General features: G+C 42.4%; 1 protein-coding gene across 1 annotated transcript in view; it reads right to left on the bottom strand.

Moving 5' to 3' along the window:
• Positions 1-12,136: 12,136 nt before the first annotated feature.
• The window catches only part of KEG (protein kinase KEG), a 42,547-nt gene continuing 30,716 nt past the window's right edge, over positions 12,137-23,967 (bottom strand). Inside the window, exons 8-16 of the mRNA XM_086485284.1 lie at positions 17,681-17,802; positions 17,369-17,503; positions 15,687-15,811; positions 15,478-15,582; positions 15,133-15,366; positions 14,720-15,053; positions 14,395-14,583; positions 13,971-14,276; positions 12,137-13,889 (exon numbers count right to left, since the gene is read on the bottom strand). Of these exons, the coding sequence (XP_086341410.1) occupies positions 12,657-13,889; positions 13,971-14,276; positions 14,395-14,583; positions 14,720-15,053; positions 15,133-15,366; positions 15,478-15,582; positions 15,687-15,811; positions 17,369-17,503; positions 17,681-17,802 (2,783 nt within the window). The 3' untranslated portion in view covers positions 12,137-12,656. The remainder of the gene's footprint in view (positions 13,890-13,970; positions 14,277-14,394; positions 14,584-14,719; positions 15,054-15,132; positions 15,367-15,477; positions 15,583-15,686; positions 15,812-17,368; positions 17,504-17,680; positions 17,803-23,967) is intronic.

The following is a 23,967-nucleotide window of genomic DNA, read 5'->3' as shown; positions in this document are numbered from 1 at the left end:
TCCATGTGGATGCTTCAGGACTGGCAATGGGAGCTATACTGGCCCAACCTGATGGAAAGACCGACTACCCAGTTTACTTTGTTAGTCGTCATCGTTCGCAGGTTCAGTATTGTTGAAAGGATACACCACTATGAAAACAAAATCATTGGGGATGGTGTTCAGTGCAACTAAGTTTAGGCACTATCTATTGGGAAAACTATTTCATTTTTATATGGATCATCAAGGCATTATTGTTTTTTATCAACAAAGTCGTTATTCAGGGCAGACTAATTCGCTGGATGATGTTTTTTATGGATTTCAAATTTCACATTTTCAACAAACCCGGTAAGGCACATTATGGCACTGACTTTCTGTCTAGAAGCACTGAATGTTATTCTGAGATATCTTTGAGCGGATGAGCCAATGGATGCTTAGTTATTCCAAGCTTCAGCTGAAGAAAATCTAGATCCAAAATGGCAAGAAATATACGATTTTCTTTAGAAAGGGGAACCCCTAGACACTTAGTCTCAAAATCAGAAGAAGGCATTGATTGTCAAAAGTCTGAATTTTACTCTTATTGGGGGTTTATTGTATAGGTGAGTGTGGATGGTGTTCTCCAAAGATGTGTCACGATGCATGGCAAAATGAAAGTCATTACTGAAGCCTATAGTGGTGATTCAGGAGGTCATTTTTCTACTCACATCTTTTATAAGAAGATATTGCAAGTAGGACTATGGTCATGGCAAACTATGATAGATGATGTCAGGTCATTTTGTAAAACTTATGCTGCATTCCAGAGGATGGGTAGACCTACAGCAGCAGATATGACTCCTCTCACTCCTGTACAACCTTTGGGGGTATTTATGAAATGGGATCTAGATTTTATGAGGGCATATAATAAAGTCACTCCGAGAAAGAATCGATACATTTTAATGGCTACTGGCTATGTTAGCAAATGGGTGGAGGCCAAGGTTCTTCCAGATAATACTATTAAATCTATTGTTGTTTTCATTTTTGAAAATATCATCTGTCAGTATGGCTGCCCTATCAAAATTGTATCTGACCAGGGGACACATTTCATTAATGATACTATGGAAATATTGATGGACATGCTTTTAGTCAAGCATAGAAAATCCACTCCATATTATCCCCAATGCAATGGTCAAGCAGAGAGTAATTATAAAACCATTAAGAATATTTTGACAAAGATAATTCAGAAGGAGCCACACCAATGGGATGCTAAACTTTAGACTGCTTTATGGGCATACCAAACAGCTTATCAGGATACCACTAGAATGACACCGTTCCGAATGGTATATGGAACGGAAGCAGTTGTGCCAATGGAGTTTATTATTCCCAGTTTTCGATTGGTAGTGGAGCATAGCATGGAATTCAATCACAATCTTCAGCAGAGATTGGAAGAATTGCTACGATTGGATGAGTTAAGGCAATAAGAAATGTTGGAACAAGAGGTGGTTCAGCAGTGAAGGAAACACTGGCATGATAGTAGAATCAAAGTCAGAGATTTTTTAGAGAGGAGATTTGGTTCTACTTTACCAGTCTAAACTGGGACCAAAAAAACCAAATCTCAAGATAGCCTGGTCTGGGCCATATGAAGTAGACTGGGTATTCTACAACGATACAGTTAGGCTGCCATATCTGTTTAAATTACCATTGTTTGGAGTGTATAATGGGGCCAAAATTAATCTTTACTATTCCAACAATGAAGGGGTTCAAAAAAATGTTGGTAGTGTTCCTTTTGAGACATCTGTACTAGTAGACCAGTATGAACCAGAGGTAGAGTCTCTGAGCCTTTTTCATATCAAGCCAGTAATAGTGTCACATCCAGAGCCAGTAGATATTCAAGAAAAGACACAGTCCAAGTCAGTCTTAGTAGGTAGCAGTCCAAAGGGAATCATTGATCAAATCTTTAAGGGGATTATGTCAAAAACATTTGGCAAAAGTGACCAATGCATGTGTGCCACGTCAAATCTGGTGCACATAAACCCAAAAGTGGGAAGTAGTGGAGCTTTTATGGCGCGGACTTGTATAACAATGAGATGTGTAATCGTTTTCATGCACAAGTCTCCCGTGCGATGACTTTCTATTATTGCTCATTCACCATCGCCAAGCTCCGAGACTCCCATAGTACTATCCGCCACCTCGTCATTGTCTTTTGCAACACCTCATCGTGCTTTACCTGACACACCACGCTACAACTTTGAGAATACAAGTGAATCTTCTTCCTCTTCACTATGTTCTATGGAGACATAGTGTATGGGTAGACGAAAGGCAGCAGAAAGGATGCAAGATCAAATGGATGAAGCTACAATAGTGATGAGAACTATCACAGAAGCACTGTCTTCCATTCAGTATAGCAAGATTCATAAATATGTATTTACAAATCAAGCAGTAAAGCTCCTAGAGCTTTGGGATTTGTAGGTAGTGGTTGAGGCCACAAAACTTGATTTTGATGCAAAGATCATTAAGCAGGTGCTAGATACATTTGATGCTAACCATGGAACTGCTACATTCATTGGAGTCCAATTGCAAGTCACAACTGGTGAAATCTCTTATGCTTTTCGACTACCTGATGACACAAAACCCTGTCCAGCTACACCGGAGCGGGTCAGTACAGTACTGATGGAAAATGAGCAGGCAAGAAAGAAGAGGAAAGCTGGTCGTCAAGGGGTTCTAGTAGCAGCATTAGAATACCCTTTAGTATATTGGTTTATGATGAAGCCATCAGCCTGAAGAAAAATACCACCTATGTCTCTGAAAAGCTCTTTGCCATGCTATTGGCAAAGATACTGAACTAGTAGAGAAGGCACTTCAGAAAGACAATGTACCTAATTTACAAGCTGCCACCCAGCACTTCAAGCTTAGCATGGGTCAATGGCGGGTCCAACTGACTAACACAAATCAGCTCCTTTAGTTAATAGTGGAATCTTCCAAAATTCAAGGAAAATACATCATTGCTAAGGAAGCCTTAGGCCCACAATACAGAGAGATTGTTGAAATTATTTTTGAAGCCAGAGTGAAGACTAATCAGCCACTTTCACAAGGATGGATACACACTACCTCGCATTGTCATAAGCTGGCCCATCTCACTCAAAGAAAACAAACCATGTATGACCCTGACATCAAAACATACAACCCTCTCATGCCCTATGAACATGAGATGACTATGGCAAGGAGGGATCAACTTGAACAAGAGGTCATTTACAGACTCATCCACAAGGAAAATGTTGGTATTTGTTCTTCTGAGGCACCAAAGAGGAAAGGCAAGAGGAAGTGGGTTCAATGGAAGGATATTGGGTAGTCCACTTCTTGATATCAAATCCGGAGGTAGATTTTCTAAATACACGCATCAAGAATGCCGCAGATTTTCCAAATAAATGCATCAAGAATGACCCTATACTTTTGAAGGTAGAAGATTCGTTGTGGCTCGTCGATGATAAATTTTGGTTCATACCAAAATTCAAGAAAGAAGGGACGGATGTAGATGTGGCAGGTGAGAACAGTTCCTTAGGAATTACCAGCGGCAAGAACAATTCCTTAGAATTTACCAGCAGTAACTTCTAGAAGTATTCGACGGGAAATAACTACAATAGTTATTGTAGTAACTCTACACGATCCTATAAATAGGACCCATTACACATTCTACGAGGTTGGTCATTCTACATGGATTGGTTGCGAGTTGATTGTCATGTACTGTTGTTAGCCTCTATACTTATCTCTGAAGTTATTGTATTAATCATGGGAACCTTTTGGGCTTGGATGCATTTGTACTTTAATGCTTAGTTTGTACTTTATGTGTTATGCATACTGATTCAAATATACATTATCATGTTTAGTGTTCCAGTCTTTAGTCTTTCCAATTCAATACTCTTTCCAGTTCAGTACTTTGTCTTAGTTCAGTTCTCCGTTCCAGCCCAGTACTTTGATTCCAATTGTCTGATCTGATATGTACCGTTTGAATCCCTGAACTCACAACTAGCTCTAAACTCCAACACTGGAATAGCTGCCTAAAGAGACCAACTCATTCCAATCAAGTCCAAACTCAAAACAAAATTGCCACTGGACTCCCCAAGCAGAGGTCATGTAATCACAGTCAGGGTTGGGTGAGGAACATGGATCGCGATCCATGTTTAAACACCTCAGAATCATGAAATTTTTCACCTAGTGAATGCCCTCAACAGCGTCTCTACACTAGTGTAATCATAGTTCAAAAATCTTGCCATAGATCGATTGTGATCCATGTACCCCAACATCCAAAAATCAAACCAAAAATGGCCTATTTTTAGATCAAGGTATGGGGAACCCACCCCTCAAATTTGAGCACGATTCCTCTAGACCCAAAAACCCTAAAATCTCAAAAAAAAAATGTAAATGGTCATTTTGACCCATGCCAAGAAAAAGTGAAAACCCAAAAGTTTATGACCAAGGGGTTAGGGAACATGTCTAGATGCTTCCCCTCAAGTTTGGTAAAATTTGGGCTCAAAACATGGATCGCGATCCATGTACCATAGGAGCAGAGTTGGTAGATTCAAAGTCCAAAGTGTATGAATGTGTCCAAGTCATCAAGTAATGAAGGAATTGTGCAAGATTGGCCAGAATTTTGAGAGATTTGTGACTTCAGAGAGTTAAAGTGCCAAAGTTAGGGTTTTGGGGGAAAAATACCATAAGTCATAAAGTTGGATATGTTTTGAATGCTCAAAGTACCAAAGAGAAGCCAAACATTGTCAGCAAAAAGTGTAAATCTCTTCAGCAAGGCCAAGAAGTCCAATCAGAGTCAGATGACATTGAAAATTGGTACACAAGTAGACATGGCAGTGATAGTCAAACTCCAATCATCAAATCAGCAAAAACCAACACCCATTAGCCGCACAAATCAATCAAAGAGGGATCCAAAAAATAAATATGGTCAAAGTTGGGAGAACTGGGCCATAAACCGGAAATTGGGTAAAGTTGATAAATTTAGATCCAAATTTGAAAATATTCGACCAGTGTGCTAGGATAAGCTATAGGAACATGCCCACCGAGTCTCATCCCAAAATGTGATCAAACATGGATCGCAATCCATGTACCTTTTTCAAATCTTAGGACCAAAACCAATCCATCAGGTCTTGCATGCCATTTAAATCCTAACTCTGAAGTTTCAAGTCATTTGAACATCAAAACCTTGAAAGAATGCCAAAATTCTCTAAGTTTGTGGAAAATTTGCAACAGTTGGCTTAGAATCCAAACCAATTATCCAAATCACAAAATTTTTCACCCATAGCATCTCTTAAGCATGCTAAACCATATGGTGAAGAGATCACTCCAAAATGTGTATCAACATGGATCACGATCCATGTACCCCTCATCCACAATTGACCTGAATCCATTTGACCTAGTGCCTATAGATGTCCTAGTCACACTAGTGAAGTTTTGTCAAACTTGGAACTGTTTTGCTCAAGTTATGTTGATTTTTCATTTTATGGTCAATTTATGTTATTTTGACTTTTTCAACAATTTTTGGATCAACGTTGGGACGACAAAGCTTGAGAAGCTTAAAGAAGAAAGGTGACAAAGAGCGAGTGGACATAAAGCTGCTAAGATCCACCTGCCAAAGGATCCACAAAGCTCTAAAGAGAAAATTTGATGAAGACAGGGCTGAGGAAGAGTCAAAACGCTAGAAAATGGATCTAGACTCACCAATGGACTCTCCTCGTAGCTAGCAATTACATAAGAAGAATCAGCTCAACATACAGCTACAACAAAGGATGTGAAGGAAACAAATCAACATGTCTCACCAAAACCGCCATCTCCACCCCTTGCTGATACAAAGAAGACAGAAGTTCAAGTAGAAAAGAAAGACCAAGACTGTATCGAGGAGGAGCCAAGAAATCTCAAAGAGAAAAGCAAGGGAATTTCTACAAAGATGGATGTAAAAAGAGATGTACCACCTCTAACACAAGAAGATGCAAGAGAATACTGGAAGAATTTGATCTTAAAGAGCACCTGGAGACGATTGAACTCAATTTCAGATGCCAAAAGGTGATCACCCAGCTTCGGATCCAAGATGTTGAGGATGCTAAAGCCGATACACAAAAGGCTAACCAAGAGATAGAGAGGTAAAGGTAGCAAGTCATTACCCTGCAAAAGGACAAAGAACATCTAAAGAAAGACATCGTAAAAGAAAAGGAGGATGATGAAAATCAAGAGTTAGAAAGGCGAATTGAAGCAAATATAGATGTCCAAGTGCAGCAACAAGCATTAGAAGAGGCTCTGGAGGAGAAGAAGAAAAAAGTACTCCAAGTTGTATGAATCCTATGACGTAGTCAAGCAAACCCTCTCCACCCTCTTGTCCATTCAAGATGTATTTCCACTTGCCTCTATATCGCAATTTTCCACAACAAATGTTGAAGGGACCAATGCCTTGAAGATGGAGTTGGAACAAGAGAAACTGCATTGGCAGCTCCTAATGGCTAGAATGATTGCAACAAAATCCCAAAGAGAACAACAGATCAAAGATCTTCAAAAACAATTGGCAAAAGCTAAAGCTGAACTTACTGCCCAATTAGAGATGCACGCCAAGGAAATGGAGACTAAAGTGTTGGAATTGGGTGCTATCCAAACACAAGCAATTGTACCACTCACCCAGATATAGCATTGACATGCCCCCAGTGGACTTACCAAGTACATCATCCAAGGGAGAAATGGACGAGCTCGAAGAAGAGAAAGAGTTAGTCGATGCCAGAGATGAGCTCAAAAGATGGATCGAAGAGAGTACATGCTTTATAAGCTCAAGATACTAGAATTGGTAGCTCTACTAATGCTCAAACCTGGCAAGCATGTGAAGAATTTTGGCCATGAAATGGTGGCCTTACCACTGATGAATCAAGAGGTGATCCTCTAGAAAAAGAAGATGCTCCCGCCTCTAGAACCGAATGCAAAAGGAGATTATGATGATGTTCCAGTAACAGCTTAATAAAAGGTTGCTCATCTTGGAGAGCCAACCACTCTGGAGGAAGAAATGGTTTGATAAGAGGCCCCGAGATGAGACACCATATAGGAATGCTCCCCAACATTTAAGGATTGACCCAACATACTTCCTCATACCAAGAAGGCAATCTTGGGAGAATTACACTTGGAAGAGAATCAGGCTATTAGTGCTCAACTATCTATTGATTGCAAAGCCTACTCTTAACCATAAACCTACAAAGGCATACATGGTACACACTCTCAAAGTTGTAATCACTTTAATGCAAGATGTGCCAGACCTAACCTGCCAGATTTTGCTAAGATGATCCTCACATGTATCGAAGCATTTGAGGACATCGACAAGTCCAAACACCCTTGAGAGTTGTTACTAGAAGGAACGGACGGCATCAGCTGGAACATGGAAACAGAAGCCCCCTCCAAAAATATCATTATGAGGATGTATGCAAGGCTGGTGTTCCTACCTTCCCATTATATGTAAACTTTTAAAGAAGCCTTCATGATGGGAGACTCCACCATATTCAACTCGCTCACTAAATATTTGCATGCAAGACATGTGGCATATCATAGTACATTTCTCAACAACCCATTCAAAGATCTGTCAATTAAAGTTGACATCATAGCTCGAACAACAATGTTTAACAAGATCACAAAGACACTCAAACAATAGTAGTTTGACTACAGAGGAGCATCCAAGACTTGCACGAGGATTTGCAACGGCTAAGAAGGGGGAGTGTCTAGCCGATGTAGTTGAGGGGAATCCTCCTAGTCAACCAAACCTTGTACGAGCCATTTTTAATGTAGTTCATCGTATTTTTTTTCGAAAGCCTTGTAATTGAGTCCATGTAATTTTGATCCGAAAGCTGTACAATCTGAGTTGTAATATTTTGTCATGAGCCCAAAGCCATGTGATCCGGCGATTGGTCATTTAAAAAACCCCTAGGTATAAAGGTCAATAGCTTTAGTTTGAACACACTTTTTTGACCTTATGTTTTGGATTTTTGGAAGAGCTCTGTGTACGTATGATTGTAGGCGGCCACTCAGCTACAACTTGTCACTCATTTTTCTCTCAACCTGATAATCCAAATTCAATTTCAAGAAGTGCATTGTGTTCCTTGTCTCTTGCTCTTTCAATTAAATATAAGCATTTCAAGTTTTGTTGTGGTTCTCGCCTCCGTGTCTGCTAAGAGTCTTATCTAAAGATTTGAGAGGTGAAATCATTATTTTTTGACATTTTTACCATAGGAGATGTTACTAGACTTTAGGTGACCTATTTGGATTGTTCTGTTGCAGTTTCCATGACTTGGTACATGATGGATCATGATTTTGATACCTTGTCAAATGACCACTAGACCTTATCGACTTGTGCCCTTAGACCTAATATAGGTTCCCTTAAAGTTTTGTGAAGATGTTCAGAGTCCAATTAGTTGACTAAATGGCATGATGACCTAGAGCGGCGAGATAGAACATGGGAAGATTTTTCGATCAGAGAGTTGAGTTGATGTGTTTGCTTGTTAGGTTTACTTCTTGAGGACTAACAACCTCAAAGAATCTTTGTGCCCCATCCGAGTCACTTCCCTAAATATTGACATATTATGTTAGTGCCAGATAGCTATGCTACATACGTCCATTGTGCGATACCCGCTAACAATGATCCCCAATGATTTGTGGAGAGAGATAAGCAAGCTACAAGAAGGAGAACATGAGGACCTTAATGTGCACATAAACAAGTTTGAAGATTGTTGGCGAAGGATTATAAAGGGACTTGAAAAGAATCAAATTCCCCCTAATTTCTTGAAGAAAGATAGATTTGTGGTTCTCTTTAAGCATTAGAGATAATGTGGAGCTCAAGAACCCAGGGACCTACAATGAGGTAGTGAAGATATAGCTAAGAACAATGGAAAAAGAAGATAAGAAGACATGAGATGGAAAATAGGAAAAGAGAAGCAAATGTACATCAAAGGGATGTTTATGTACCAATGAATGATCTGGTTGAGCCTTTGCCTTTGGATATGCATGTTGAAATGGAAATCCATGTAGAAGCTCCAAGAGTGGACAATAGAGGACATGAATTCCTTCACCAAGGCATCCAAATATAAAATAGGGATAGAATCAATCTCATGCACCTCCACAGTTTAATGTAGGGATTTTGGAGGTGGTTGATGAGGGGGATGAAGATGATGAGATTGATTTATTTGTAAATAAGAGAAAAAGGGGAAAAAATTAAAGAGTGAAGGTCTTTTCAAAGAGGGAAGAGAAAGGAAAAATCCAAGGAGAGATATAGAAAAAGGCAAGGCACCTATGGAAGAAGCTAAAAGTAGTAAGCATGCAAAGGTAAAGAGCGAGGAGAAGGAAGGTAGGCATGGATGATTTTCAGGTTGGAAAGGGTCAATCAACCTACAAAATCTTAGAATACTTGAATAATAAGAGGGCTGGAATATCATATGGGCAACTCTTTTATTTGAGATCAGGTATGAGAAGGCACTGGCATAAACTAGCTAGTATTAAAAGGGTCAAGGTAAAGATGCATAATACACATGTATTGCAGCTTCATAAATTAATTGATGTCTTGCATGTGGTTGATGCTTGGATACATGGAAGAAGGGTGAAAAAGGCCTACATGGATGGTGGAGCCCAAGTATGTGTTATGACAAAGGAAACAACGCAAAAATTGGGATTGTAGCTCATAGGCAAATCTTTGTTTAATGTGAAGATGGCAAATAGTAGTAGAGTAAAAAATTTGGGCATCATTCATGACCTGGAGATTAATGTTTTGGGTCAAAGGTTTTTCATGGACATTCATGTGATTCCTGCAAAGCTTGGGGCATATCCAATTATATTGGGTAGACCTTAGTTGATTGATATGAGGTCATTGCATGACTGGGACAAGGGATGTATTGACCTCTTCGTGGATAGGCCTGAAGACAAGAGGATTAGATATGATATGAAAAAATGTAAGGTCCTAGAAATTGATGAAGAACAAAGTATGCATCATAATTTATCACCATCCACTTATGTACATCATCTTTGGCATCACATTGACCTCTATCTATCTATCTATATATATATGTATATACATATATATACACCAACCACTTACAAAGATTATGATTTACTAAACATACAATTCATGTACGTACTTTGTTAAATAGAAGTGCTTCTTTATATGTGGACTACATCATTGTCTACACTCATCTTAATCATGCTTTTCATGGCTCTCTGATGATAAATATACGACTCCTAATGTCGTAGAGAGAAGCAAGATTATATCTGATCCTAACCACCCTCTTCATAACCACGGGCAATAAGTACTAATCAATTCATTTACAATGTTGGGTAGACTCCACAACCTTTTGAAGCAACCTTCGAGACAATGTTGAGATTTTAAAAATCTTAGGTACATATAGTACATAGTTTAAAAAGGCCACAAGACCAAAAAGATCTCAACCACAACAACCACATGCAAGGTAGAACCATTATCTCCAATTTATTTTTCCTTGGCATAGTTCTTGTGGAGTTGGAGAGGTGATGACCAAGAGATAGTCTTGACAATGCTAGAAAGAATAAGAATGAGCAAGATAACCTACGACATTAGCGACACCTTTGTTGGTTCTCTTTGAAGCATTTCTTATTTTACTTAACTTTTTCATCTGGTCTCTTATGCCAAAGGATCTAAGCATACCATGCCTAAAGGAGGATACGACAGGCACAAGATTCATGGTTCCTATTAAAAAGTGAGCATGCTCATTGGAGCTTGGGAGCATCCGAAGGAGTTTGTTAACGAGGTGACTAGGGCACTATACTCATCCACTCGATCCTTTACGTGCAAACTCTATATTCTGATTCAAAATGTAGTCAAATTTAGTGGTAGTGAAACCCTCCTTTCCCAAACTAGACCATAGAGTATTGCCCAAACCACCCAAGTGTCATCTCATAGTTCTCCAATGCTACTCTACAAAACAACCAAAGACATCCCATGCACAATCAAACATTCGGCACAGCTTCACGTAGGATTGGTACATGGGGCATACACCCTCTACATGTGCGATGAAACGCCACAACGGCACTAGCACTCTCCAAGAAAGGTTATACATGATGAACAACAAAGTACAAAGTTGTGAGTCATAAGCTTTTGGGATCCAAAGAAATTGGGGGAGTTTGACAGAAGCAACAGCAAGGAGAAATAGGTGCCTAATGATGACCATCTTAGGGCCAAACAAATGCGAACAAAAGGGGACAGGAAGTGTAGTATGAGCGAATAAGGATTGGCTACTGGCAACCATTGCGGCTGTGACTACTTCAAAATCTACGAGAATTTTGCACAATTGAAATTCTATTGACATAAAATAGCTTCAAATAAAGTGCAAAACAATGCTTCCAACACGAGACTCCCAATGACAAATTTTTCAAAACTTTCAAATGGAGAATTCTCGTCCACATTTTGTACTGCAGAGAGAGCAGAGCATAGCAGTACGTGTTTGCACTACAAGGGCGCCATGTTGAATTTCTCGGTGAAAAGAGTGCAGTTTCAATCAACACTCCCTTGATTACCTGTCTCAACACCACCTCATGCAACTTTCGGTTCTGATAGAGACACAAATAGCTTCACTATTCAAAAGTAGGCGGCTACACTACCAAGCATTTATCTTTGGCTTTGATAGGTCACATCCCCTCCATTGTACCCTTTGACAAGACACTCATGTGACCATTAGAATTGCTTAAAACATGAGCTCCTTAAATGGGACCTCGAAATGTAGCTTAAGTTGGGGGGCTCAAAAGATCAACACAGCTCTCTTCTATGCAGCTCCTCTCAGATGCAGAGATCTTCAAAAAGCATGAACATGAAAGAGACGGCATTCTACCAAATATAGAAAAAAGGGGTGCTCTTAAAAGGAGATTAAAAACACCCCCCTCTCCTGCCCCATGCACGCCCCCATAAGAGCTGAGAAGGTTTCCTGCAGGATGAACGGAACAACCATCACTTACCCGACGTTCTGCTACATTCCTTACCAAATGCTTTTAAGAGACAAAATGAGGGGGGAGGCACACAGACCAGGGAGAACCATCGATTCAAACAGGCTCTGCTTTCTCTCATGGCATTTCAAGCAGGAAATACGATCTCTTCATGGAACGAGTACAACGCACCACTACCCATCAACACTGAGACAAATTTCAACGCATAAAAGAATTGATTCTCTTGTAAAACAACTGTGTAACAAAGCACAAAAGAGTGTATGCCATGTCTCATGGGACAAAGTTTTCTACTCTAATACTGCACATATGGCTCCACATAAGCTCAGACTGATGTCGCTCACATTAATACAAAAGGGCCCTATCTACCCTCCCATGAAACACTATATGTATAAATATATATATATATAAATATTTACTCTTTCTGAGGAGCATCACTATACACTAGATCAAATATGTTAGCAGACATAACTTGTTAGCCCATTAGATGACCTACCTCAGTAAGATGTAATCTACAAGGCACCACTGATGAAATAAAGTGCGAACTTCTTTCCCAAGTAGACAAAGGACCTGGTAGGAATGAGATTCTACTCTCCACCCAGAACCCCGAAGGCCAGAATCACAAGCCTACCAGAAGAAAAATCCTTCGTCTATGTAGGAAATCACGTCACACACACAACCGAACCCACCATGGGTACCACGGCATGCTTTTCTTCACATCAATCCGCATCCAGCTCCACATCAGCAGGATCTCCAATCCATCTCCTGCCCTCTTGCCATGCAAACTGTATCCTCAACTTCCCATTTGCATCAATCCCTCTTACGACCCCTCTGCTTGTATGTGTAACAATATTCCATCCCCACCTTGGTGTAAGCACACTTCGTTTTACCCTCACCCTATCCCCAATTCTAAAAGCTTTCACCCGCTCCACTTCATCACGTTTGCACACCCAAAGCTTGTCCAGAAAACAAAACGCAACCCATAAATCCTCATGATCATCAATCTTATGCACTATACCAATACTTGCATGAGTAACCTCACCCCATTGATGGGCTGGTGTTGAAACCGAGGACTTTACCCTTACCCAATCGCCAATATCGATAGGCTTCTCTTTCACTATCTCCACTTCTGCTGGATCAAGCATCCAGTATTTTTGACCACTAGCAGAGGAGTAGGTCTTCAGCCTCCCATCTGCATCTATAGATATTACAGTCCCCAAAGTTTCTTGATTATTTCCACACCAACCAAACCTTGGCTGCTTCACCTCCTCTTTTACACGGACTTGCTGGCCTATCCTAAAAGGCTCTTGAACCCTTTCAAGTTCATCAACAAGGCCAAGCCATTGATCTTGTTCTCCACAAAAACCAACAAGGACTGCTCTTTCCTCGTTATCAATCTCATAGGCCAGTCCCTGCACAACCCCAATACCACCAGGATGTACAGATTTCCACCCATGCTTGGGCTCCACCACATCCTCCTTTACCTTCACCCAATCACCAACTTCAAACATTTCCTCTACTACAAGATCTGCAGGATCTCCTCTCCACGGAGCAGTAAGTCCTGGAAAAGCTACTCTCACCTCTCCATCTGCATGGACTCCAATGATGACACCTTTAGAGCCAAGACTGCAGCCTCTCCAGCCCCATCGGGGCTCTTTAATACTTGCTCGGAAACGAACATGCTGGCCCACTTTGAAGTTTGCAACCTTTTCCACATCCATGTAATGCGTCATCCACCGACCTTTTCTGAAGCAGCTTACAAGCTCCAAGTAACCCATCTCAGAAAGACTATGAACTACTGCAAAGCTATCTTTGCCTGTACCATGCCAATCATAGCTTGGTTTCACACCATGCGGTTTAAGACGAACCCAATCACCCACTTCGAAACCAGAAAGACATTCGACATCTCCAGGTGACACCCTCCAAAATGATGGCCTGCCAGCAACTTTGATCTGACAAAAAACGATCAAAATGTCATTTTGGGGTTTACAAACTCAGGAGACAGGGACGGTAAAAAGGACCAAACCACCCACATTGAGAGTACCATCCAAATCTATTCTTGAAATCTTGCCAGTCGTAGCTGAAGTCTCCCCACACCATCCCAACCGGGGCTCAGTAACAGATGATTTGACATGTAACTCTTGACCAACCTCAAAGGGAGCTACCTTCTCCACATCTGTCAATGAGCATGAAAAAGGCCTGCTTCTAAAGCAAAACCCTACCCCCATATCACCCTCTTCCTCTAAACTGTGAACCACACCAATGCTGCTCCTAGTCACATCTTCCCATCCATACTTCGGAGATGAGACTGCTGCCTTGACCCGAACCCAATCACCCACCTGTAAAACAGTGTGAATGAGTGCTCATAAGAAGTCCATGAGCAGTGTTGCTCAAGAACAGACACAATTGCATGATCACCGAAACCATTACATTAAATGACAATTAAAGGTAGTATACCTTAAAATCTTCAACCTTTTCGATGTCAGCTGGGTCAGCTTTCCAGGATCTATGGCCACAGAGAATGTCTATCATAAGAAGACCATCACTGCTAATCTCCATCACAGTTCCCACACTGTGATGGGTCTCACCACCCCAGGCATACCTTGGCTCTGCAACTGAACGCTTAACGCAAACACGATCTCCAACCTAAAAAGTCAACAAGGAATATGACACAATCAGCCCAAATCAGCCCAAAAAACCATGAGAAACTGATACAAAATTATGACTAAGAGCTCAACCTCAAGCTCTCAACAAAATAAAGCAGATCCCAACAATACTCTACCTTGAAAGGCTCTACTCGCTCAACTTCTTCAGGTTCACAGTGCCAGGGACCTTGCACATAATTAAGCTCCAAGAGCAGGCTATTGTCTGGACGTATACTGTAGACCACACCGATACTGCCAGGAACAACAGAGCCTAACCCATGCTTTGCAGCTGTCAGCGAAGGACGAATTCTGACCCAATCACCAACTTGAAATTCTTCAACACGCTCCATCTCTGCTGGATCAGCTTTCCAGCCTCTGGAAGCCCCAGGGAAACCTACCCTTAGAAGCCCATCATCATCCATACACAGAACTGTCCCAACACTATCCCTCGACTGCCCGCGCCATCCATATCTGCCCAGAAATTTAATTAAAAGCCTTTGTTAGTAAATCCTGATTGCCAGAGAACACATTGTCATAAACAACATCTTACTTGGGCTCCTTGACATCTGCTTTCAGCCGGACATGCTGGCCACGATCAAGAGGAACAACTTTTACGACATCCTCTACTGAGACACGAGCCTCTCCGGAGCAGAAAGACACAATCAAGCAGTCCTTATCGACTACACTTTGCACAAACCCCACATTCTTTCTGTTGGCACCTTGCCAACCAAACTTGGGAACCTTCATGGACCTCTTGAACTTCACCCAATCACCAGGTTCATACCTGAAATCCCAATGCAGTGATGAGTGATTTTCTCAAACTATAAAAAAAGAGCATCCACTTCTGTGTACAAAAAAGGCCTTGGCATTGTCAGCTGTCAGTCCTTGAACCCACATGACGGCTGTTAGCTGGATTCCCCTGTTTGAAAGTGCTTCCAGAAGATCTTCAGATAGCCACTCTCGAGGAAGCATTTCAAGGAAATCCTTGAAAATCTTGCCGCTGGAATTGAGGGGAGAAAAACATCAGAGCAGCTAAATTGGATATTGAAGTAGACTGCCAGAGAGCTACACCAAGACATTTCAGAAAACCAAAGTAGTCCAGACCTGTATGTCCTTGTATCAATATTTACACCCCCTATTCCTAGCATGACTGTCATCCAGTCCAGATTATCCCTGACCATCTTTGCTGAGCTGGAAGCTATATGGAGTGCATTGCAGCCTTCGTCATCCTGAAGGACAAACATGCATGTGACATGATAGCTGTGTTAGTTGACCAATTGAATTCCAAAAGCTTTTGAATAAGACAAGCCTTCTATTACAAGAGAGGTACAAAACACTTGAGCATACTCTGATGAAATAAAGCTACATATTTATGTCAAGCCTTTTGATGCTTGGACAAGTAAAAATTTTGCTGCATTAATTTTGAGTGTTTAGAGAAGAGACCTCATGATATTAATAGCATGTATAAGGTCACCACCTACCTAGATGATGCAGGAAAAGCCCAAGCAGCCTTGTCTATTCCTGAAGAGATCCTCACACCAAGAAGCAGTGTTGCTTTTATCCTAAGCCCATTTTTTTTACAGCCTCTCCTATGTCTTGTAGAATTCTAAAAAAACAAGCCACTCGCACCCATGCACGTGAGCACAATTTTTGGTGAAACTAAATTTGCACTAATTACTGTGCAAGACATAGCAACCCAAAATGGGTGGAGAAATCCATAAAAGCTAGAAATGATCATGGACGGCCTCAAACTGCTAAAGTGAAGCGACTCTCAAATGGAAACAATCACGAAACTTCCATGATGAAATCCCTTCTAAAGATTGTGTGTATGCTAAATAGCTCAAAGGGCCCAGAACCGCATCCAAATGAGCAAGTAGTCGTACTCGTACTCTGGTAGTGCTTTACTCAAATGGCTTAAAATTCAGGACAGTTTTCCAAAACCGTAGCAAGTGAAACGATACTACAGCTGCTGAAACAAACCAACGTTAGACGGAAAAAAAATTCCTGAGCATGAGGGCAGCATGTGAGGTACCGTGCTAACGGAAACTGCAAAATAAGGCAGCAGTGACATGCCAGCGTGCGAGAAGGCTCCAACAAGTAGATAACCTATCAGAATTCCAAAAGAAAAACCTTTGTTTGAGAGGCAGCTTGCAGTTCCAAGTCTTCTCCCCCAATGGATAGGTTTGTGCAAACGCCATAATTGATTGCCATGCTCCGAAATACACGGTGAGGGAATAAGCAAGCGATATGCATTAAAAGCATTAAGTGCTCAAAAATAAGAGGAGGGATAGCATGGTGGAGAAGCTTGGGCAGTATCAATGCTCATGGGATCTGCTGAATGCTAAAATCCAGTCTATTATCTTCTTGAATTGCACTCGGCAGGCACTTGGAATATTTGGAATATGACCAATGCAAAGGATATCTTGATCCCTTTGGGAAAAATTACAATAGGATGACACCAATGAAGAAAGCTCATATGGAGGTACAGTGGTGACCTTTGAGCCTCAAAGGTCGAAGAGTATGAAGGATTACATTCATAAGATGCAGCATGTGATTCTTCAAGCATGATAGCTGGTCTCTTTGGAAGATATGGCTATCATCTTGATAACACATCTCACTTCGGAGTATAGTGTTTTTTGTTCAACCTTGATTACTTTGGGGAGGACCACTGATTTGACATGTGAGGAGCTTGTTCCTATTACCAACATCTAACAAGCACCTCTGCCATCAAACTCTGAACAGGAAAAAAGAAAACGCCTAGAACACAACACAGAATAAGTTTAAACCTGTAGATTACAATCTGCTTCCCTCTCCAGTAGGAGTTTCACACATTGCTTGGATCCTCGGGCCAAGGCCACATGAAGCGGAATGGCATTTCGTGCATCCCTTATATTTACATCGACTCCAAAATCCAGTAACATCTGTGTCCAAAAAAACCGTGGTAAAAAAACCTGACAACAAGAAAATGCAACTTCTCCTAGACAAACTAAAAAGGCAGCAACAAAGTCCACATTTAAAGGCACAAAAGGTATAATTTCCACTGCTCTTCACATCCATCCTAACATCTAATATCTCCAACATGCTAACCAAAATAATACCTTTAACATCTTTGCATCATTAGCAAAGGCGGCGCTGTGTGCAGCAGTAAAGCCCCGTTGAATTTCCTTTGCACAGCCATCAGCTCCAGCTGACAATAAAAGATTGACCAGCTGTCTTGCTTCTGGCACAGTAACCACAGACTTTGTTAGAAACTGCTCCCACTATCTTATTCATATGATAGAACTCATCTCAAAAATAAAATGCATGAAGCTAAAAACTTTGAAACTCGTCTTCTGTTTTACAAATTGAGACCTTCAGAGAAAGTGGGTGTTGTAAATCCCCTTTATCAAGTTTTGATATGTGAGAAAATCTACCTGATGATCGCAATTTTTTCAGTACACACGACCCATAAGATTGACATTGACTGGCGTCTGGATAATTTGTATGTCATTGATAACTATTTTCCACTCTCCTAATATTTGGTTCAACCTGAGAGCTAATGAGGCTTTGAACCGACTTAGCACGAGTCTTAACTCAGCCAAAACTCCATTTGCACAAGACAAACCCAAGCAATGACAGGATTTCTCCATGCGCATAAAGAAAAAGTAAACAAGCTGAACACCAGACATATCAGGCAATGTCGCGCAGACCAAGAATTCTTTCTCAGAGAAATTATTGCCTATAGTTGCAATGTCTAAACCAGCGCTCAAAGACTGAGGTCACCCAACAGCTGAAGACTCCTTTGTAGAAAAGAGATGGCATCCCCATGCTTAAACTCATCAAGTGATCCCTCCACAAATAAATCCTCAAATCATGTCAAGCAGAACTTATATTCACAATCGACATGCTTCGCCTGCTTGGGGAAAAGCATGGACAATAAGAATATACCTAGATGAATCCAGGATAAGCCCAGATTCACCCTTGAAGGATAGTGCAAGGTATAGACTCATGGTAGTCACCCACAAGACAATATAACCATCAGCTCCATCATGCATAGTATTGACTAAATACCACAACATCCCCACTAACGTCGTCAGTGCCCAATAGTGGATGTAGAACTAGGTACTAACATATGCTCCCCAACACAACACACACACATGAGCATACATCAACACAAAGTTCAGAGTACTGAGTTTCAGTCATGACTCCGGAGATCAAGGGCAGACTCAGCCATAATGAAGCCTAGCAACTAAAGAAGCATGAAATCGGAAAAATTAGCACAAAAATGAGGTAGTTGATAGGGCATATGCACCACAAAAGATAGAAATACTTAGCACAATATCAACTGGTCATAACTCGGACGAAAATTTCACAATGTGAAGTCTGCGTGTCCGCTATACGACTAAAAAATATACCTAGATGAATCCAGGATAAGCCCAGATTTACCCTTGAAGGAAAGTGCAAGGTATATACGACTTAATTTCAGCCAAGGTGCAATTGAACCTTCACTAAGATTTGCAGCTATTATTTATGCACTATTTGAAAATGCTTGTTTAACATGATGGAAATTAAGGTTTTATATGTTGTGCTTTGAAGTTTAAAGGCAGATTTCAAAAACACATTGATCGAATCAAAAACCTAAGAAATGCAAGCCCCAAATTGTCTTAGTTTTCTCTTTTTGATCAGATTTTGTTGTACATTGCGGTTACATTGCACTCTTTCAAAAATGACAGGAGACTAATGCAATTTCTTTATTCCTAAACTAGACTATAAACTAAAATAAGAGACCTAGTATGTCTGGAGTCTGGACGATTTTAGAAAAGTGCTGACAAAGGCAAATGTGCAGGCGATGCTTTTGTAAAATCCAAAGGGGATTAAGGGTGGTCGTAGGGGGTAGCAGGTGGCGGCGAAGCAAGGAGGCAGCGCTTTTTGGCACGTGGCACGTGGCACGTGGTTCTCTCTCTCTCTCTCTTTTGGAAAAAGTCAGGGCTGTATATTACTGAGTACAATATAATCCCCAGCGGATGCCAAAATAGCCTATCACGTGGGGTGTACAAGCTGAATGTAAGGAGGAGAGCAACTATAGTGACAACTCGACTAGAACAATCTCATGGTGGTCGGTGTGATGAGTGGAGGAGAAACCACCGAGGAGGGGCATAATGCCACGTAATCTGGCCACCTGTAAGTGGGAAGAAGAGTGGGGATCAAGCCCAACGCCGAAGGAACGCAAATCGGCGTGCCTCGGCTGCTCGAGATGTACCTGAGGATGAATCCCACTACCAAATCAGGGTATGAATGATGTCCAACCAAATGGCAGTGAGTATATCCTGAAGGAGCTGTGGAGCCGCACAACATTCCATAGTGTAATACTAGTGATGACTGAGAAAACTTCATCACGTGTCTGAGAATCCCCCTGCCAAGCAATCTGTGGAAGCATAGCCAAAGTACCTCGCCGATAACCAATCGATGTGAGCATAAAGGCTGGATCTGTGTCTGAGCCCTCGTAGAAAAGATGGGGGCCGGGCATCGGCATCAACCATGAGATAGATCCCCAAGTAAGAAATCCATGCTGAACACCTGCTCTACTAAGTAGAAAGCAAACTGCAAGCCACAGTACATGGGAAGCTGAGCATGACCAAAGACAGTGTGCAGGTGACTCAAGTAGTCGCAAAGGACAGCGAGTACATAACGGATCATGACCCATAATAGCTAGCCAAGTCCCAACCGGAAGTCCCGCATGTGGAATCATCCACATGAAAAAAGAAATACGACGAGCCGCATGTAAATCCCAGATGGTGGACCAAAACTGCTGCAGATAGGCATGGGAGAGGCCTGAATGTAACCAGAAACGCATACGAGTGGGCTGCTCTGGCTGCTATCTCATCAGTGCTAACCGTCCAATCCTGACAATGTACTCAAAGAAGGATATTGGTGCACCGGTGGGGTCAGGGTGAGGCCAATGCCACTCGCCTGGGTCCCAATAAAGTTGAGATAGGGCACGACCCTCCCACACCCAAAGCCTCCAAAGTGCAACATCGGCGGAAGAGAAACGAGGGTCAACACAACGACGCTTCCCGCGGGAGCCAACTACTCTGATGGCCTCCCATCGAGCTCCGGGAAGGGCAAGGTGCAGAGAGGTGGCATCATATGTCAATCTAGCATGAATCCCATGAGACTACTCAATATCAACTGTGAATAGCATGGTGTCTAAACGAGCTAATAAGAGAGTGCTATGAGCAAAGAGGCCTTCCCAGCCACAATGGGGAGGCATCTGAACCGTGCCTCTCATGACTGCATCCCATTGTGAAGGAATGGCGGAATCAATCTCAAGCAGTCTGTCTGTCACCCCGCGACCAATGTCATAATGTTCTGCCACAAAATCAACATCCAGCATACGTGACTCATGAAACAACCACATAGAGGCAGCAGGGCCAGTGTCCCAGGCATCCCAATCAATGTGACTCCTCTCTCCAAGCTGACGTGGTGGACCAACCAAAGAATCAAGAACTACAGCATTCCAAATGAGAGGCTGGCGCTCAATCTCCTCACGACATGAGGGAGGTGAGCGTATGATAGCCCGTCGCATGGAAACCCAAATCTGAAGGAGCGATCGGATGAAGGGTGAGAGGGAGGCGGTGGACAAGGGGGCATCAATAAAGAGAAAACGATACCCTGTCTGCCAAGTATGACCATCTCTAGTGCCGAGTCGTGGAGTCACTGCGCAAAGAGCGACCTGAAGAAGCATCTTCCAAGGTTCTTGTCCGGGGAAAAGACCCCGAACAATAAGCTTGGTAAGAAGGGCGCGGCTCTGTAACTCTGGATCAATAATGCCAAGGCCTCCCTCTGACCTAGGACGAATAATCGTGGACCAGCGAACTCGAGCACAGGTATCAGTAGTCCCATCTGTGCCACTCCATCAAAAGTTCCGCACTAAGCGGCGGAGCGGAGCTATCACACCAGAATGTAACAACCAGCAAGAAGCCGTATACCATATTGTAGCCAGAATGACCTAGTTGGCGACCAATGCACGGCCAGCCAACGACAGATGACGTGAAGACCAATGGCATAGCTTCCTGCGAATAGACTGTAGTACGGGTGCAAACTGCTGCTGTGAGGTAACATCGAATCCAACCTGAAAGCCCAGATATCTGCATGTCTGACCTAGTCGCAGCCATGTGAAACCATCAGCTACCCCCCAAGTAGGTATGTCATCACTGCCAACCAGTAACCCATAGGATTTGTGCCAATTAATGCGTGCGCCACTAGCAATGCAAAAAACCTCTAGGGCCTCCCGCATAGCATCAAGAGCCGCTAGCAAATAGCGTAACATAAGCATAGTGTCATCAGCAAACTCCTGATCAATAAGGTCTTGAGCTGTAGGTATTGGCATGGTCAAGCCACAAAATGCATGACTCTGAGCACGAAGAAAGTCAGGCATAGTCTCTCCTACAATAAGATACAGATATGCTGCTAGAGGACATCCCTGACGGACAGATTGAGAAAGCTCAAAACTGCGACTAACACGGCCACCAATAGTAATAGCACTGTTGGCAGTCCTGCAGAGAGCGGCTCAACACGATCGTATGCTTTCTCGAAGTCAAGGATGAAAAAAGCGAGAGGCTCAGAAGATGATTTGGCGCACTCTACTGCCTCATAAAAAGTGAAGATATTATCCAGGATGCATCGATCCATGACAAAGCCTGTCTGAGAAGTATGAATAATATCTGGTAAGAACGGCCGCAAGCGATGGTTTATCATTAACGCTAATATCTTATAGACCGAAGGGAGTAGGGTAATGGGTCTCCACTATCGGAGCTGAGTGGTGTCACCCCCTTCGGAATAAGAGATATGAGACCTGAACAAAGATCCGGATGCATATATCCTGATGCAAAGATGTCCTGACAACCGCGAAGCAGTGGTATATGCAATACATCCCAATAAGTCAAAAAGAAAGCTCTAGTGAGGCCATCCTCTCCTGGACAAGAGGATGGATCAAGACTCTCTATAGCAGCATGGAGCTCTGCAAGTGTGAAAGGTGCCAACAAGATCTCTGCCATAGTGTCTGTACAACGGTGTCTCGTGTGATGCCAGATCTACTCACGGGCAAGTAAAACCTCAGTAGTGCATACATCGACAGTGAACAATGTCTCAAAATAATCTGCAGATATATCAAGTATAACATCAGGATGCATATGTAGTGTCCCCTGAGCATCGCACAAAGTCCGAAGGGTGGTGCCAGGAGGGCGCTCTTTATGCGCAGCGTAGAAGTCTTTATTCATTCGATCGGCTTTAGCTATCCAATGAGATATTGAAGCATGATGAGTGAACTCAGACCTAGCATCTTGTACGCGACGAATCTCCTCTCCGAGCTCTGTTTGTCTAGCAGGGAGGTATGCATCCTGAGGCCACTCCTCAAGCAAGCACTGAGTGGAACCAAGAGGGACTCCTCAACTGAGTCCCGTACTCTCAACTGACAATAAATAATACCGGGAAAGTATTGCGGGAAACTCTCTAGGGGGTCCACCATAAGAAGCATCCGAGGACCATAAGTCAGGAATCTGTTGCTGCAATACTGGGGTGATGAGGACACTGTCACGGATGCGGCAGCCTCATCTCTGTGCAGAGGATCTAGTGAAGGAGATAAACAATGAGATGGGTAAATGATCCAAGAGGCTGGTCCCTCTCCATATAGTAGTGAATCCGCCTAGAGCTGCTGCCCAAGGGCCAATGTAAAAACGATCAAGTCGCTCTAATAATCTCCCCTGCTGTCTCTGAAACCCCCAAGAGTAATGAAGTGTAGCAGGGTGATGACCAAAAGAGGGTAAGTGCCAGGCGTCAACACCTTGAATAGCTAGAAGAAATCGACCCCAAGTTGGCTGCTCATCGAGAGAGATGGATGATAGAACTGGAGAAATGATGGCTCGCCAATCAGAGTCGCTCTCAACGTTGTTGAAGTCACCTCCAACACCAGAGGCACACTGATCGACCGAGCGACTGAGCTAGGAAGATCCAGACGCCCACGACTGCGGAGGACTACACAGCATCGGCGGAGGCTGCATCACAGGATTCGGATTACTTTGGCTCGACATGCACGACGCCCGGTCAGACTACTGACCATGGAGGAGATTGATGAGATCCGCCAACGACCGATGATGGATCTCTTGTGATCTAGCTATCCCAACTAGCTGCTGTTCACACCTAGTAGTTTAGGATTCCATAGTATTTTATTGTGACATTTGTCATTTCATTTTTGTCATTATTGTCATCTTGTTACTCTGACTCTGACTTTGTATCAGATCCACCACATTGTAACTTTCTGGTCTCATAGGTCACTTTGGCCTTTTGAAGACGTTAATATCACATTTCATTTCATCATCTCTCTCTCTCTCTCTCTCTCTCTCTCTCT

The sequence above is a fragment of the Adiantum capillus-veneris genome, chromosome 16, assembly GCF_014529385.1.
Source record: "Adiantum capillus-veneris isolate H3 chromosome 16, ASM1452938v2, whole genome shotgun sequence".
NCBI classification, from domain to species: Eukaryota; Viridiplantae; Streptophyta; class Polypodiopsida; order Polypodiales; family Pteridaceae; genus Adiantum; species Adiantum capillus-veneris.
Note: the sequence above shows the minus strand (reverse complement) of the source record. Positions and strands in the feature narration are given on the sequence as shown.